This window comes from Mytilus trossulus, unplaced genomic scaffold, assembly GCF_036588685.1.
Source record: "Mytilus trossulus isolate FHL-02 unplaced genomic scaffold, PNRI_Mtr1.1.1.hap1 h1tg000024l__unscaffolded, whole genome shotgun sequence".
In the NCBI taxonomy this organism is placed as follows: Eukaryota; Metazoa; Mollusca; class Bivalvia; order Mytilida; family Mytilidae; genus Mytilus; species Mytilus trossulus.
In genome coordinates, this window is record NW_026963290.1 from 6,014,988 (window position 1) to 6,032,985 (window position 17,998).

At 31.8% G+C, this 17,998-nt stretch overlaps 1 protein-coding gene across 1 annotated transcript; it reads right to left on the reverse strand.

Annotated features, from left to right (window-relative positions):
* Positions 1 to 857: 857 nt before the first annotated feature.
* LOC134698852 (retinoic acid receptor RXR-alpha-B-like) lies at positions 858 to 15,479 on the reverse strand. The gene is made up of 8 exons (XM_063560520.1): positions 15,362 to 15,479; positions 11,707 to 11,954; positions 10,188 to 10,467; positions 8,674 to 8,862; positions 5,360 to 5,455; positions 4,821 to 4,905; positions 3,140 to 3,327; positions 858 to 2,464 (listed from the first exon to the last, which is right to left on the reverse strand). The coding sequence occupies exons 2-8, from the start codon at positions 11,935 to 11,937 to the stop codon at positions 2,229 to 2,231; spliced, it is 1,305 nt and encodes a 434-aa protein (XP_063416590.1). The 5' UTR covers positions 11,938 to 11,954; positions 15,362 to 15,479; the 3' UTR covers positions 858 to 2,228.
* Positions 15,480 to 17,998: the final 2,519 nt, after the last annotated feature.

A 17,998-nucleotide genomic window follows, 5' to 3' on the forward strand; every position in this document is an offset into this window, starting at 1 on the left:
GAAAAGCTCACTATAGCTTCGCTCTTTAGTTTGCCTTTTGATTTTTTCATTTGACGTGCATCTGACATACAAAAAAATGTAAGTACATCTGACATACAAAATTATAAACCTGGTATATATATAGGTGTGAAATTTTTTTTGAAAGTGTGATGGTGTAATCAATGTTTCAAGGTGTGATGAATGTTGGAAGCCAAGGTGAAATTTGTTTGAAGGTGTTATCAACCACCATGGAGAAAAGTACAGATTTTTATTAAAACAAAACAAAAAAATAATGTATTTATAAGAAAGGGGAGAGATAAAAAATTACCTTGTCCCCAAGAATATATATGATCAACAAATGGGATAAATTGTTAATCAGGAAATGGTGCTTCACAGTTTCAACAGCTAAATTTGCCCCTCTTAGGCAGTCAGTGGACTCCCTCTTATGAAATTTCTGGATCTGTCACTGCTGTATGCTACAAAAGTTACCTCTCACAAACTGTATGAACCTTGATTGAAGCCAACTATTGATGGTTATGCACAAGGCACATTTTATACTTTCATATATCTATAAACGTTTTCGCTAAATTTATGCTGTGGCGAGACATACAAATACATAGAAAATGAATATATTTTGTAGCAGCACTAGAGTGCATTGTAAGAGGAAATTAAGAGGCGTTTTTGTTTGTTGTGTTGTGTCATGTTATGATGTTAGCCAACGCTGTTGGCTTTACTTTGACCTTGAATTTTTCACTTTTTTTAAAAAACATTGTTTGTAGGATGCAGAGTTGTCTAACTGGCATTTATGCCGCATCTTCTTATTTCTGTATAATATAATATAAACTTTTTTCCAAGGTTTAGATCTGAAAAAGCAATAATTGATGTTTTATCTTTTTATTACGCAGATTATAACAGAATTTTGTTTCTCTTTAAACAATTACAATACAAGCATAACCACAAAACATATATATCTCCAATTATGTGATTATAACAGTCAACTGATGATAGCAATAATATAAGAATTAAATAAAATGGAATTTATGCTGAACTGTGAAGTTGTCTGTATCAACTGTGTTTAAATTTCTCAATTTTAAATGCTAGTTTTTGATTTTGATACCTCTTTTACAAATATCAAATAAAACACTTCAGTCTGAAACTTTTCAACTACAAAGCTATAACATAATGAACATGATAAAATCCTTCACTGCATTTACTTGATTGTCTTTTTTCATTAAAAAAAACCTAATAATTAAATGTCATGTTATTTATCTAAAATCTCAATTCTATTTGAACATTGAACATGATGATAGATATATATGGAAATTATTTTATAAACGGCCTATGGACAAAAAAATAATTTCATACATGTTGTAAGGAGAACATGTCATAAATAGTAGCCTTTCTCAAAGTATTAACTAACCCATTCATCAATCACAGAGGTTATAAATACTTTTTTTCCTCTGTTGGATTAAAATGTAAACTTTGTCCAAACATTGTTGTCTATCGTGAATACTTTATGGAGACAGATATATCATTGCATTGTTTGAAATCACATTTTATCACACGGTATATAGCTGAGAAAACAGTTCATTTTTTTAAGTGTGGAGCATGCACAATGTATGTCCTTCAATCATATTCTTTTATTCCATTGTTTACAAGGAGTCAACTCTATAAGTAACATAATAAACTCCATATAATTTGAGACTTGAAAAGAAGGTGACTACTGTTTGTACAAATTCAAATTCTGTTAAACATATTCATAGAGAGTCTGATAACAACAAAAACCTTAATTTTACAAATAAAAACAAGCATATCAAACAATAAGTAATTATCCTGTCAGATAAAATTTTGAGTGAAAAAATGTGTGATTAAAACCTGATATTCCCGAATTTCCAGTTAATTCTTGTAATAATTCATTCTAATCACTATGATAAAAAAGATTTGTTATCTCAAACTTCAGTTATAAAATTGTCATACTTCAAGATTTTATTTGTAAATGTAAATCTTCACAATATCCAATCAACGAGTCTAATGGACAATCCATGAACAGTCCCATATCTGAACATATATGCTTGAGAAAGCCTTTAATTAACAGGATTGTTATTCCAAGTCTGACAATAAAATACAAAATATACATCAAATTAGAATTTGAATTTACAAATGAAATCACAGACATTTGAGCAACACACTTCTCATAGAAAGTGTGTTTCATTTTACAGTCATAACGCTGATCATGTGACATCAGGGTATCATGTGATCATATCAAGTACCAAGCTGTTGAGTTGTAAGGATCCATCAAGGGAGAGGGACAGAAACCTCTCTGCAGCCTTAGCACTCACACTCCTCAAAGATGGTAAACGTAACAATATTTTACTGTAACGACGTGGATCATTTGGATACTGAGTTGCAGTGTAGCGTCGCAATGATTCCAAGATTTTACCTTGCATTGCAAGAATCTTTGGCTTATCTTTAAGCCCTGCAGCATCTGTAATATAAATAAGATCATCCTGTTATCATATAGAATGGTATACATACCTCAATGTTGACTGTTTTACCCCTATTTTTGTCATTTTCACCTTTTATATCTGTTTGTTTTGTTCACACAATGTTGTCAATGTAATGGAATTTTAAGCTACATACAAGTTAGAGGTTAAGCTAGCTATAAAACCAGGTTTAATCCACACACTGTACCTAGTCAGGAGTGTCCATTTGTTTGAAGTGTTTTGAGTTTTTGATTTTGCCATTTAGTTATCTACTTTCCGTTTAGGGTTTTTCTCAGTGAGTGAGTTCCGTGTTGTTTGGGGTTTTTTTCTCACTTTTAATGCCTAATAAAGTACTCTGCTTTGAAAAACCTCAAAAAGCAATATACCATCTATCAGTAAATTACAGAAATTAAGGTTTGACAATCCTAAATATCTAGAAAAACTTTATCTATCAATAAAAATCAAAAAGTAAAAAATTGTTTCTCAATAAAATACAGACAAAAAAAAATGAGATTATTTTATTTGGTTTTTGGACCCAGGCGATTTTCCTTGAATATTGATCACAAAGGGATAGTTGAGGTTAAAAACTCAAGAATCATAAAAAGGTCTTTCAGTTCATTGTCAGATACATTAAGGTAATGAATGAATGGTCTTAGGTTCAATAAAATTAAACCTACCTGGATATGTAAGAACAATTGCATTCAAACAACAAAATTCTGTTAAGTCAATATCTATTTCTTTTAAACGAGATGCAAATTCTGTTGTGGCATTCACCAATTCCTTGCCAAAACCAACACCCTGGGCTAATTCTGTAGGAACTATCAAACCCTCTGCAAACTTTATACAGTTTGACGTCTCCATTGACCTATAAATGGATAAATTCATAAAGTTAAGGTGGTACCTAACACTTCAGGGAGATAACTACGTTGTGTTGTAAAAGGAATATTAAGCTTCTCAATGATCAAAATTGGTGTTTGTCAAACTGGTATATGGCCTCAGATCACAATTAATTCCCTTTGTTCATGGTCTAGGAATATAGTTCCCAATTATTATATAGGGTATTTATTCCCAAGTAATCTGTCTACTGTTTTCTTTGAAATGTTTACTATTTAAGTGGTCCTATCAGTTGCATATATATTGAAATAAGTAAAACATGTTGAAAAAAATTATTGTTGAATGTGATTTGGCCAAAATGAAAGTAGGGTAAAAAATAGCCTCCGTCATTTATTCAAGATTCAAATCCTACCATTGGCATATTAATAGGGCCCTCAAAAGAAAAAGCACTGATGGATTGTCCAGGGACATTCATATTTTATTAGAATAATAATGGTCTATAAGCAGTTAAATTTATTTCATGTTTGTGGCGGTGCAAATTTTTTAATTCAATTTGACTTTAACTAAAAAATGCATTGTAGCCAAGGGGAAGAATAATTGTGTTCTGATCATGAGGCCATATAACCAGTGTAATTTTTCTGACAAAACGGTTGGTGAAATTTTTGAAATTTTTGTATTTTTGTTAAAGGGTCAAAGTAAATATTTATGAAAATTAAACGAGCCAAATTAATTTTAGTTAAAGTGTTGGGTACCACCTTAATTGACATTGTAAAATATTTCTTTTGTTCATACACTTTAATGAAGTAAACAATTGTATGTCTGAAGTCTGTTACACATTCTTCATGAGCTATTTTTAAAGTCTGTTACATAAATTGCATGAGCTTTTTCTGAAGTCTGTTATACATTCTTCATGAGCTATTTTTAAAGTCTGTTACATAAATTGCATGAGCTTTTTCTGAAGTCTGTTATACATTCTTCATGAGCTATTTTTAAAGTCTGTTACATAAATTGCATGAGCTTTTTCTGAAGTCTGTTATACATTCTTCATGAGCTATTTTTAAAGTCTGTTACATAAATTGCATAAGCTTTTTCTGAAGTCTGTTATACATTCTTCATGAGCTATTTTTAAAGTCTGTTACATAAATTGCATGAGCTTTTTCTGAAGTCTGTTATACATTCTTCATGAGCTATTTTTAAAGTCTGTTACATAAATTGCATGAGCTTTTTCTGAAGTCTGTTATACATTCTTCATGAGCTATTTTTAAAGTCTGTTACATAAATTGCATGAGCTTTTTCTGAAGTCTGTTATACATTCTTCATGAGCTATTTTTAAAGTCTGTTACATAAATTGCATGAGCTTTTTCTGAAGTCTGTTAAATATTTCATGAGCAACTTTACCTCTGTAACAGTTTTATGGAGAACAAAAATAAGTGATTCTAGTAAGCTTGTGCTTGATCTCTCAAAAACATTTTTAGGAATATGTGTGGCATTCTGATATTACATAAAATATTTGCAATAAAATACCTGTATGACAGTCTCAATACATTAAGCTCCATGAAGGCTGCTTTTAACAATGACATTTGATCATCAATACATAGTGCTTTAAAACCTAAAAGAAAATTGTCATATTTATGTCGTTTATTTAACATTAAAAAGTCTATTTTATAATAAATGCATACTCAGATCAGGGGAAATTGTGAATTGTGTTACCTTTTTTAATTGGTAGAGTTATGGTTCTTGTCTCAAAGAAAGAAAAAAAAAAGGTGCATTCCAGCACTGTGAAAGTGAAAAAAACATTCAAATTTTATAAATTTGTGGAGAATTGTCAGTTGTATGGTATTTAATGGAAACAGAACATGAGGAAATCATGAATTCACCTCCTACTGCAGAATCTTTGACATCCCTCAACACTCTGTCGCTCCCAAAGGTTGGTTGGTATGGCAATGAATGGCTTTCTACTTTACTTCTAAAAATCACAGAAGAAGCATGCACCACTAGGCTTAAATAATTTTCAATTGGATGTCATGCTTTTTCGTTCTTTACAAAACCTTTTAAGAACTGACCTGGAACTTTCTTGGCCCAGTCAATGATAAACTTTAACTCTGCATAACCATGCTGCATTATCTGATTGATGTCAATATATTCAGAATCCAAGTTACCTGAAAATAAAAACAAACACAATTTAATAAATAGTTCTCAACAATGTTTGGCTAAATTTGGCCCAATGGTTTCAAGAGAAGATTTTTGTAAAAGTTAAGGACAACAGACACAAAGTGTTTAGAAAATCTCACTTAACTTTTCAGGTCAGGTGAGCTAAAAAGACAAGATTCCCTATTTCCATTCTTAATTTTATAAAATCACTAAATGTTCATAGATTTGGAACAACTTGGGCATGTTGAACATTAACTGATATTAAAAATAAACTAGATACCAATGAGATGGGAGCCATCTCTGTGGCCCCGCTGTCAATAATGTGGGGTAAATAAGTTGTATGGATAATCTGATATGAAGCATTATTTGAAGTTATTACATAGTCTCATGTGTGATTTTATTCTAAGATTTTAAGTTAAAACTGATAAATATTCTCAACACACTTTCATAGTATAATAGTGATATGACTGCATGATGTGAACTCATTGTTGACTACTCTAAGGTGACTTCTGGATATATGGATTGATGTTTGAACAATATGTTTAAAGGTGCTGCCCAATTGATATTTGTCACATACTTTTAGAATTATGCCTTCAATATATTATGACCCACCAAGTTTAAAGTATGAAATAATAACGGTTCTCGAGAGGTAGAGCAGACACAGTTTGTTAAGAACAACGAACGGATGGGATGACCGACGGACTGACCTTTGACCTAGGATGCATACATTATGACACATTCTCTGGTGTTGGTTAATATATATGTTAAGTTGAAAATGTTTGTCAGGTATAAAGTATGAAATAATAACAGCTGTCCTCTCAAAATATAGTGTGGATCAAATTTGTTAGCGATGGACAGACCAACAGACAGACAGACAGACCTTTGACCTAGGAAGTTGTACATACATCATGACACACCCTCTGGTGTTGGTAAAAATGGATGTCAAGTATAATATTTGAAATCATAACGGTTCTCAAGATATAGAGCAGACACGATCTTCACCACAGGACATGGGGTTGTCAACTGAAACCAAAGTTTTTTTGACCTTGACCTTTGACCTAGGAAGTTGTACATACATCATGACACACCCTCTGGTGTTGGTTAAAATGGATGTCAAGTATAAACTTTAAAATCATAACGGTTCTCAAGATATTGAGCGGACACGATCTTCACCACAGGACACAGGGTTGTCAACTGAAACCAAAGTTTTTTTACCTTGACCTTTGTGCCCGCTCCATATCTAGAGAACCATTATGATTTCATACTTTATACTTTACATGTTTATTAACCACCACCAGAGGGGGTGTCATGATGTATGTACAACTTCCTAGGTCAAAGGTCAAGGTCAAAAAAACTTTGGTTTCAGTTGACAACCCCAAGTCCTGTGGTGAAGATCATTTCCGCTCCAAAATAATTAGATGGCGTCTAGACTCAAATACACCAAAAAAAAGTGTTACGGACAGACAGACTGATCACTATAGGGGGAACAGCCTAAGGCGGGGCCCTAATAACTCAATTCATTTTATTAAAGGGGCACTAGCTGTCAAATTCGTGTAAACCCATTCTAAACAAATTCTCATATTTGATTTATAACAATGTAAAACATTTATCCAAACTATTAAAAGTCTAAATAAAACAATAAACAAAGCACTGGCTTCAAAGTACTTAATAGCTTTTTTTCTTGTGTATTTAGAGTCTAGACGCCATCTAATTATTTATCGAGTTGACCTCTATAGTCATCCAATGACTATTTAAGCGATGTAAAACATAAATTAAGATATAAATAGATTAAGCAACCACATGCTGTTGAATTATTCTAGGTCTAAATGTTTATTATTGTTTTTACCTGTATTAGAATGTTTAATTGTGGATCGAAATCAGTCAATCAAATGATTGACCTTTGTTTCACTTTCAATGTTGGCATTCTCTTTCTTTGAATAACTATACACATACAATTCACATGTTATCCATCTCAAGCTTAGAGGTTATATTAAAGTTCACATGAAAACGGATTCAATGAGGTTGAATTATTCACTTGCAAGTGAATAAGTCATAATCAATATTTTTTTGCTTATTTTGACAAAATTGAACCCTATTGGCTACTAAAAATGAAATATTCTTTCACTATTTGTATTTCATTACTGATTGAGCCAAAAAAATAATATATTAGGTTTTCCATATATCTCGTAGCTAGTGCCCCTTTAAATTATGGTAATATACTAAAATGAACTGAAGGAAGAAGAATTAGTGTGTCTGCAATATCTGACACCTATTCATCATGTTCATAGGTAAGGTTAACCATAAAAAAAAAGAATTTAATAGGCTAATATCATGATAAATCAGCCATAACAATGACTACATATAGTATGCATTTACAAAGGCATACTTTTGTTTAAAATTTACATAAAATCAACATTTTTGTACGAATTCATTATATAATTATACAAATTCAAGAAAAAAAATGTAGATTTCAATAAGATTTTGATATATTAAACATCGAACATAGAGTGCATTATCCGTAGTTTGTTTGTTATAACACAAGAACTATTGATCATGTATATCTACATTGTAATTATATCAAAGAGCTGCCTCTTTGTTTCTGTGGTTTTATCGTGGAATTTCAAAAGACTTGGTCCATTTTCACAAAATTCTCTATTTTTGACATTTATAACAGAAACCAGACCATTGCAGACAGAAATTTCAAATTTAAAGATAAAGTATCTGCATATAAGATAGAAAGAACTCAAGCATGTCTTCTACTTTCTTAAAAATAAAATTTTCTATAATAAGATTATGCAGTGCTGACTGATAAGCATATTTATGTCTCACATTTACGCCTTTTGGTCACATGCAGGACATAAACTTGGTGATAGATTTTGTCTCTGCTATAAAATACATGATAAAATACATGATAAACAGGTATCCATGTAGCAAACTGATACACAATATAAATTCAGAAATTAATGTGTTTGTTTTATTATTGCGAAAAATGCGGCATGTTTATATTCGCAATAATCATGATAATTTAAACTTGTATTTAGATATTATTTTTATATGATTTTTTTCTCAATATTTCAACAACAAAAATCGTATTTTTGTCTCAAATGACAAAATTGCAATAATAAATGTAGGCAATAATTTCTGAATTTACATTAAAACTAAATTTATGTTCACCAAGCAATATTATGCATGTAAACAAGTGCCAGAAGATTTCTTATCTTATTACCACTTTCAAATTTAGGGGTTAGATCAGGTTTAGCTTGTACCAGTCCTACAATTAGGTTATCTTCTTCTGGTTCTATACTCTCTGGTATAATGTTAATGGTACCATCTGGATTAATCAAACCTGGAATATCTTCTAATCGTTGTCTCTTGTTCCTGTTCTTACCACCAGGGGATCTGTCATCACGAACAGCTGTATACAAATTTTTCATTTTAACAACAAATTTGTCAAAGAATTTCTATGAGAGATAAATACAAAACAGACAACATGGAGAAGTTGACAATAGACAAATTGTCAAAAATGTATTACTACAAACAGAATAAAATTAGATATATGTCCTGGCTTGCAACCTTCATAAGTAAAAAGCTTCATAAGTAAAAATAAATGAAAAAGTACAGTATCAATTTATAAATAATTGTCTAGCCAATAATGTGTTTATCTAACTTCTGTGGTCCAATTTAAGCAGAAATGGTGTGCTACTGTGTATGAATCACCTAAATGTCTCAATTATAGAATTTTTAAAAGAAAGCATTGTTTTGAAAAATATTTAATAGAACTTCCTACAGATTTAAGGAAATCTTTATGTAATTTTAGATGTGTTAATAATAAACTGCCAGTTGAAAAGGGCAGGTTTTGGGGAATAGCAAGAGATGATAGAATTTGTGATATTTGTGACTGTAACTCATTAGGTGATGAATTTCATTATTTATTCCAATGTTCTTATTTCAAAAACGAGAGGAAAATGTTATTGCCAAAAGAATTCACTACAAATCCAAATGTTGATAAATTTCATGCTTTGTTTAACTCAGACAATTATAATGTAATATTCAAAGCTGCAAAATTTTGTAAAATCATACTTTCTTTAGTAAAATGATTGTAGTTACTGTTTATATAATATGTTCGTCTTCCATATATTTGGAAATGTATATCATGTATATATGTTAACTTGTTCATTTAATCAACCTATTTTGTTATATTGTGTTAAATTGTATTCAATTGTATTTGTTCACATACCCTGGTTAAGGGTCTTGAGAAATAAAAACTTGAAACTTGAAACTTGTGGTCACCATATCATGGTCACTAGTAAATGAATTTTTTACTTTCGTTTGTGGTTTGCTGTCTCTTTTTTTATTTTATTAAATTTTACAATGTCATCAAAACTCTCAACCATTACCTTGTTCATTTTTGTGTACTTAATATTGTATTGTTACATTTATACATATTTCTTACATTTAAATTTCTTAAACCATAATACTGCAAGATTTATCTCCCCTCAAGGACACACATAGTATAAACCAACTTATTTTTGCAACTTTCGTGGGTAGAAAACCAACGCAAATATAAATCGTTGCAAATATGTAAAACTTGGATCTTTCCATATTAAAGTACATCAAATAAATCAAGTAATTGCAAAATTAAATAGCCGCGAAGTGGTCTTCACAGTTTAAAACGCGAAATAAAGTATCCGCGAAAATTAGTTGGTTTACAGTAATTGAACAGTATTCATATCATCATACCTTCTTTCTTCATACCAGCCTCCAAACATTTCTGAAATCGGCAAGCTTGACAGTTGTTACGTGTGAACTTGCTCACATTACAATTCCCTGATCCTTTACATGTGTATGACAAAAACTTTTGAACGGTTCTCTTGAAAAAGCCTTTACAACCTTCACAGGAGAATACAGAGTAGTGGTATCCTGATCCTTTATCTCCACACACCAGACATGGGGCTATAGGCTCTTGGAACTGTGAGCTCTGTCCAGAGTCTGAAGAATGGAGATCTACTGTTGTAGAAACCTTCAAAACAAGTTGCATACATTGTACATAGTTTACATAGTAGAAGAATCTATAGCTAGTAATCTTAATTCAAATTCAGTTTTCTAATCCCCTCATATTGTTCATTGCAATGGGCAGCCTCAGATCAGTGGCCAATGTCCTCATTGGTTTATCTACAGTAATCACCAGTCTGTCAACACTAAGATTGAGAGTTTGAACCCCGCTCATGGCAGGTGGGTTCGACACTCATCTTTATGGTCTTAATGGACTAAGATTACACATTATTTATCTTGCCAAAGGTTGTGGATCTCTCCAACTTCCTTTCCACAAGAAAACTGACCACTCCTATATAGTTCTGAAAATCGTGTTAAGCAATCAAACAATCTTTTTAAAATATACATTTTGTACATGTAACTCATACATTGTACTATGTTTGACTTTCTCACTATGCAGGCTATAACCAAATGTATCAAAGAACCAAGCATGAAAAACACAAAGCACTCCATTTCTGACTTCTGACATTTTGTCTGAAGAAAAAATATTTAATTTTGATATAATATCAACTCAGTGATCAGGTGGTCTTATAATCATGATAAAAGGTGCTATGATGTCTCAACATAATGACTAAATTGACAGTGTTACAGTTAATTTCAGGATGTCTGTTACTCTTGTTTCTGACTTTATGACAGATTTTCAGAACCATCCTTTATCATGTTCATTATCAATGAAGTCCCAAAAAATAATTTACCTGCTAATCCTTACTTTTTATCACATATAGTTTTAATGTTATTTAAGAAAATCTTCTAAAATCCTTCTTATTTTTCAGAGTTTTTGAAAGATCAAAGGTGCAAAGGTTAAGTGCATTTATAATCTAGACAAGGTCATCTCCCACCAAAATTTAAATTGATTATGTCTCAAGAACAAAGGACAAGATCCGTTACTTTTTTTCTACTTTTAAGATCCAATATTTATCAAGAACTGAAAAAAATATATTAAATAATTTCATGCGTTCGAAAAGCTTATCTGGATTTACGTTTAATGGGATCACTCAAATTCAAATATACATGTATATATATATATATATCAACTATCATTTTAAAACAGTCTGTCTTTCAAAAAGCTTGCTCTGTTGAAAAGAGAGTTGAACATCCTTAACCATGTTAACCATGTTACAAAAACAAGGCTATATTTCTCATAAGAATTACTATTTAATCACATCAATTTGCAGTCAATATAATAACATCTTAGTACATTAAGTACCTGTGGTGTTGGTGATATTTGCTGTCCCATCATTTGTTCTCCTATGTACAGGGTACCAGGATTATCGTGTGAATCTCCCATATCTGAAACAGATAACTGTTCCATTTTGGTGGCAGATAATTGTGAAGGCTGCACTATTATGGATGCTGTCATTTGTGAATTTCCCATCGTAGATGATGACATATCTGTATGATACAGATCTTGAGCAACAGATTGTTCATCTGAAAACATCTGTGATGGTCTGTCAACTAAAAACAGAAGAAAAACAAGTTACTATTCATGTTATTTAAGGTAAAAGAGATAATAAAAACAATAATACTATGGTCCATATTAATCAAGGTTGACATTACTAATATTGACCGTGATGGCAGTAAATACATTTGAACCAGTAAATTCTGGCAAATAAAAAGCTGTTGTTATATTAGCACATGTACTTTAATGTTCACACCTAGAAATATCAGGTGAAAGGCCATAAGACACCTGTTATTTCATTTACCTGCAGTTTTATTTACATATATATTATACGGTATACCTGTTGAAATCAAACCTTTTAGCAGAAAAAAATCTTGATTTAAAAATGTTGAAATAGTTAATATATAAAATTAATAAAAAATATCAAATTCATTTAGGTATATATATACATGTTTAAGCTGAAATATATGCAAAATGAAATAATTCTTTTTATCAAGTTTTACATCAACAAATAGTAAAAAAAAAAAAACCATGAAAATTCAATCACCCAGTATTTACCAAAATTTACCACTTGACAATGCTTGTAGGATTGTTGGGGCAATATTTGGTATTCATCTGAGAGAGAAATATCACAAAAATTACTAGCATTATGATGTAAATTTTACTGCAAAGCAGGATTGATGACATAATCTAAATGTGCTAGCTGACAATGTGCGTACTTTCAGGCAGAATCTTAGTCTGTGACCTTACCCCATAAATCAGATTGACCTTTCTATTTGTATTTGTTCACCATTATTCACTCTTACCAGCGTCTGTTTGCCCATATTAATATTGTGTGTTGTTGTATACTTTGTGCATTGTGATGGTTTAATGGTATATTTTTTTATACTGCACTCGTTCTATTTGAGCAGTCAAAATGTGTTGACTGTATATTTCTATGTCATATACTGTCACTGACCATATACAATTGTGGGGTTATCCAGACACTTCCTTGATAGAAATCAACATAAAAGGTAATTTAAATAGTGTAAATAAGTGGACTGTATTAAATAAAACTCTGATGACTGTTTTTTTACCATCTACCATGTCTACTGTGGCAAGGAAAGAAAACATTCATGAACATCCATAACAGTTTTCCAGCAAGGTCCTTTTCACAGGGAGGTCCCCCTGTCCTTTCCCCCCCGAGTGCTGCCCTCTGCCATTTTTTTTACGCCATGTGCCCTTTTTAAGACGCCCTGCCCTTTTTCTTAAGTCCATGCCTTTATTGCCGTAATATTTTGATCAAAATATAACTATTCTACCTATCTTGACTTCATAGTTATGACAAGTTTATGACCCTCAGATAATTTACCTTTACAGCAGGTGACACATTATTGAGCTGTAATTAGTTGCGAATACAGATAATCCACTTATTGTCATCCAATGGGTCATTACTCCATTATTTAAACTTCATATAATTGACCATTGTAATAATTTTTCTCATTAAATTCTGCCAGTCAGCATTCATTTTTTTTTATCATGTTTATTGACCTTTCATCATGTTCATATCCTTTTCATGCTTTTAAACTAGTCATTGTAGTTTTAATCAAGAAGAGAGTCATGAAAGTAAAATTAATGCTAGACTTTTCCTTTCATTAAATATTTATATTCAAATTAAATTAATTAAAACTGTAATCCATGATCACAAATTTAATGCTTTGTTTTATATACTTGTTGAAAGCCGTCATATGTCATGTATGTACTTTTTGGACTGAAATTCAGAAAATCCCTTTAACAAGAAACAGTTATATATTTCATTGTTATTTATAGCAACATGTATCATGCATATGGCTATATACATGTACAGTATGAATTCAATTTTGATTAACTGCTCAGATTGTTTCATTAAAAATGAATACTTTCTTGGGGTGAAACTGACAATTCTTTAATACTATACATCTAGGGGTGGGTAAAATTGAAGGGGGTAGGGTGGGGGCATTTATATATGTTTTTTTTTTAATATCACAAATACAAGTTTACCAGTCTGAAAAACATGGTTAAATGGATTTTAACACTGAAAAACTCAATGTAGTTTATTAATTCCTTTATTATTTCTATCATAATCAGAAGCAAGCTCTACATCCGTACATGTACATGTAAATTTATATATAAGACATTTCAAACATATTTTATTGGCTTTATAAGAACATTCAAGACTATTAATAAGTTTGTAAGTACAAATGTATTTACCTGTAGTAAAAACTTCCTGTTAGGGCCATAAAAAAAAATAGGTTTGTTTGCCCAAATGCTACATGTATGTACCTACCCAGAAAAAAGCTGCTTTTTTTTTTAATCAGATAGGTATGAAGACTAATAAACACCCGATAATTCAATTTTTCTTTTTGAACAAAAAAAAAAAATGACTACCCACTGTCTCAACCTTTGGGTAAGGTTTGGGCAAACCAAAATATTTTTAATTGTGGCCTAGGGCCTTAAAATTTCTTCAAGGCCCTTGGAAAAAAGTTTTGGGGTCCAGGTTGGCCCCTGGAGAAAATATTGGATATTTTTCCTGACTGTATTGTAGATTTAAGTGTAGTATTTTAATTGACATGCACAATTCATATCACTAGAATTAAATAAACATAATTCTACAAAATGACGCTGCACTCTGCATCGCAACTTAACCTTTGTACATGTTTGAACCACCATGAATAAACAAAAATTATAGATTAGGGAATACAGAGCTTGTAATATACATTGTACATCCTTCGTCACTTTAATCATGTTAATACTTATAGCTAAAATAAGGTTGATTTTCACCTCAAGTAAAAGTACATGTAACTAAACCCCTCAAAACTCCTAGCTAAAACCCCTGCAGTTTACCTTAAGACACCGTTTGACATGCCCTTTTTGAAATATCAATCCTCGTGCTAAAGTGCCCTTTTCATGATTGGTTCCCTGCCCTTTTGAAATCCTAGCCGGAACACTGCATAAACATGATAAAGGTTTTTAACCTTTTAAAACATAAAATGGACATCTATTTATCTAGGAGCTGCCTAGTCCAAATAATTATGACGTCTTGAAAGGCTATTATATTTTTTTTCTTTGATGCCTTACATCGATGTAAGGCGTCAATTGCAAAGAAAAAAAATATAATAGCCTTTCGAGACGTCATAATTATTTGGACTAGGAGCTGCCATGCTTTTAAACTTTTCGAGTGGTACAGCTTTGTCTGTACACAGAGAAATGTTATGGTGTAAACGCAGGTGTTGGCAATGATTTGTATAGTAAGACTATACAAATCCTTGGTGTTGGTGAACCCAAGTATTTGTACTGAATACATTTATGGAAAATCAGAGTAAGATTTTGTTTCTGGCTAATATTTTACATAATTTCTTTTCACAATGCAAGACATTCTTGGAATGAACATATGTCAAATCATGCATAACAAAGCTTAAAGCTATCTGACAGATATATGTATAACCTGATTGAAAATAATTCGTCAACAACAACAAAAGTATTTGGTTTTGGTTTAACCGGAAGTGTGTTTCCAATAACCCTGAAGTGTTGATTTTATTATCAACGGTAACCTCGTTTCTCGTGTCCTCATATTCATTGACATTATCGTACGCAACGACAAAATCACACACCCAACCAGTTAAAGAAAGTTCTGAGTTACAATATATATCAAAAGTTTATGTTGTTCATATCGTTCCCTCTTCTACATTAAGTATATAGATTCTAGTAAAGATTAATATTAACTTATATCATATATAATAATTTATGTTTCCCCGAATTAAATTTTCAAATTTGACAAAATGAAGCTTTAACCAGGGGCGGATCCAGACATTTAAAAAAGGGGGAGTTCCTAACCAGGACAAAAAGGGGGGTGGGGGGGGGTGTGTCCAACTAGATTTCCCCATTCAAATGCATTTAAAATTGATCGTCAAAAAAGATGGGTTCCAACCCCCGGCTCCCCTCTGGATCCGCGCCTAGGTATAACTATGCTCTTTAAAAAAATATAATAGAAAGGATGGGTCACCTTGCTATTTTTCAAGCTATGAGCTGAAAATTGCCTACCTTTGCTTAGAATGATCACGCCAAAGCACATTTTGTGCTTCTAAATAAACCAATGAGCCGTATATAATTTTGAAATAAATTGTGGAAAGATAATTTTTAAAATATGCTTTAAGAAAAATAGAAATACAAATGTTGTCACTGAATTTGTTTTCTTGCTACACATATTTTTTTTTATTTCCCTAGTACCCGGTGTTATTCCCGGCAGTATATTTTTTTTACTAAAAGAGTTATCTCCCCTTAAATGTCTTAGCTGAAAAAAAAATAATTCAAACACAAATGTTTGGTATTTGTTTAAATATTTTGGATAATACAATAAATCAGCAAGTTTTCTTTATATAAATAAACAGTCTAACTAATGATATTGCACATCTGTCTACAAATTTGCAGATGTGGGCAAATAACTAGACTGATTGTGAACTGCGTTAGTACAATCCAAGATGGCTGTATACCATGAATCTACATTAAGATATATTGACTCATAAAGTTCATAAAACTTAAATTACTTAAATCGTATATCATGGTAAAGGTCATTAACTGATACAGGTTAAGCATCAAAATGACACCAGCTAAACTGTTACTGACTGCAATCAAAAATGAACAATTTTAAGCAATATTCAGTTTTTGACAGCGAAAAGGCCCTCATACAATCATGGCATTGCCGGCTGAAATGTAAACCATCACGTATGTATCCTGACAAAATTGGATAGTTTCGAAGTGGATACTTTTATTTATCATGCTAGCGAACAATTGTAGCGAACAATAGGAGGGCATAACTAAAGACAAAAATTTCACATAACATCTGATTTTGAACACAAACCACTCTGGTTATTTCCCTAAACGACGTGCCAATATCTCTTCTACAACACATGTACAGTAGTCGTTGCCAGTCACACTCTCTATAAATGGATCCAAAATTAACTAAAATTGGCCTACCCCCTCCCCCTAATCTCATTTTGTCATTTTTTTCAATTGAAGAACATGAGGTCAAAACGGTATATTATTCGTTAAAGGTCTCTATAAATGTTCGTTAGATCAGATACAAACCTGATTGTCTAATGCAATGTTGTTTTGAGTTATACTTTCTAATTGTTTGCTGGCGTGAATTGTTCGCTACAATTGTTTCGCGCTAGCTTGAGTCAAGTTTGTATTAATCAAAGTGTCTCGCACATGGTCACTAGTCAAAATTGTTTCTACGAACTTCTTTAATGTTTAAACGAAGTTTATCAGCGATTGTTGACGACAACAGCCATAAGTAAAGTTTCACCTCTTAATCGAATCGATCATTGCTATACAAATGATTGATGAATTTGTAAAGTCCTTCATGTAAACCTCCATAATTATAAAAAAAGAAATATAAAAATTGACACATTTAATATCCTTTTCTCTTTTGTCATTAGCTAGTCCATTCTCTTCCAGTGGAAAAGCGAATATTTCGCCACTAACTCGAAATTATTCAGGAAAAAGAATAAAACTCGGAAATAACTCTTTAAATCAGACAAAATTTAAGTTACATAACACAAATGTACAAGTCAATAATTTGCTTTAAGGCCTTTCCTATTTTTATATTTGCGAGTTGTTTAGCTTATTTTTGTTTCGTGTAAACTCTGAATAGGCGGATTCAGGAGGTGGTTTTGTGGACCGGCCCCCCTTTTGCGGAAAAAAGTTGGGTTTATTAATCACTGAAACATGATTTGAGTGGCCCCTCAGGTCAGTCAATAGCCCCCTTATGCCTTATCATATTTATCAACAACTAATGAAAGTAAGATACAGGGAAGCCCATCTTATTGCTGTAATATGTCAAAATCGGACATCTAAGATTTAGTATAAGGACCTGTTTTTAGATGGATTATTTAAGGACGGATATAGGGGCTTGACAGGGTTGCCAAGAAAGATGGTGTCTGTCACAGCGTAGGTCTCTCATTGACGGATATAGGGACTTGATAGGGTTGCCAAGAAAGATGGTGTCTGTCACTATAGCGTAGGTCTCTTATTGATGTCATTTCAATGCATAGTTATAAATGTTTCCTTATCTATCTTATGT

Coding starts and splice junctions, on each gene's coding strand:
- LOC134698852 (XM_063560520.1), bottom strand. CDS start 11,937: ATGTTTTCAGATGAACAATCTGTTGCTCAAGATCTGTATCATACAGAT. Junction 8,863..10,187: donor GGCTGGTATGAAGAAAGAAG/GTATGATGATAT, acceptor ATTTGTATACAG/CTGTTCGTGATGACAGATCC. Junction 2,465..3,139: donor AATTGTTCTTACATATCCAG/GTAGGTTTAATT, acceptor TTTATATTACAG/ATGCTGCAGGGCTTAAAGAT.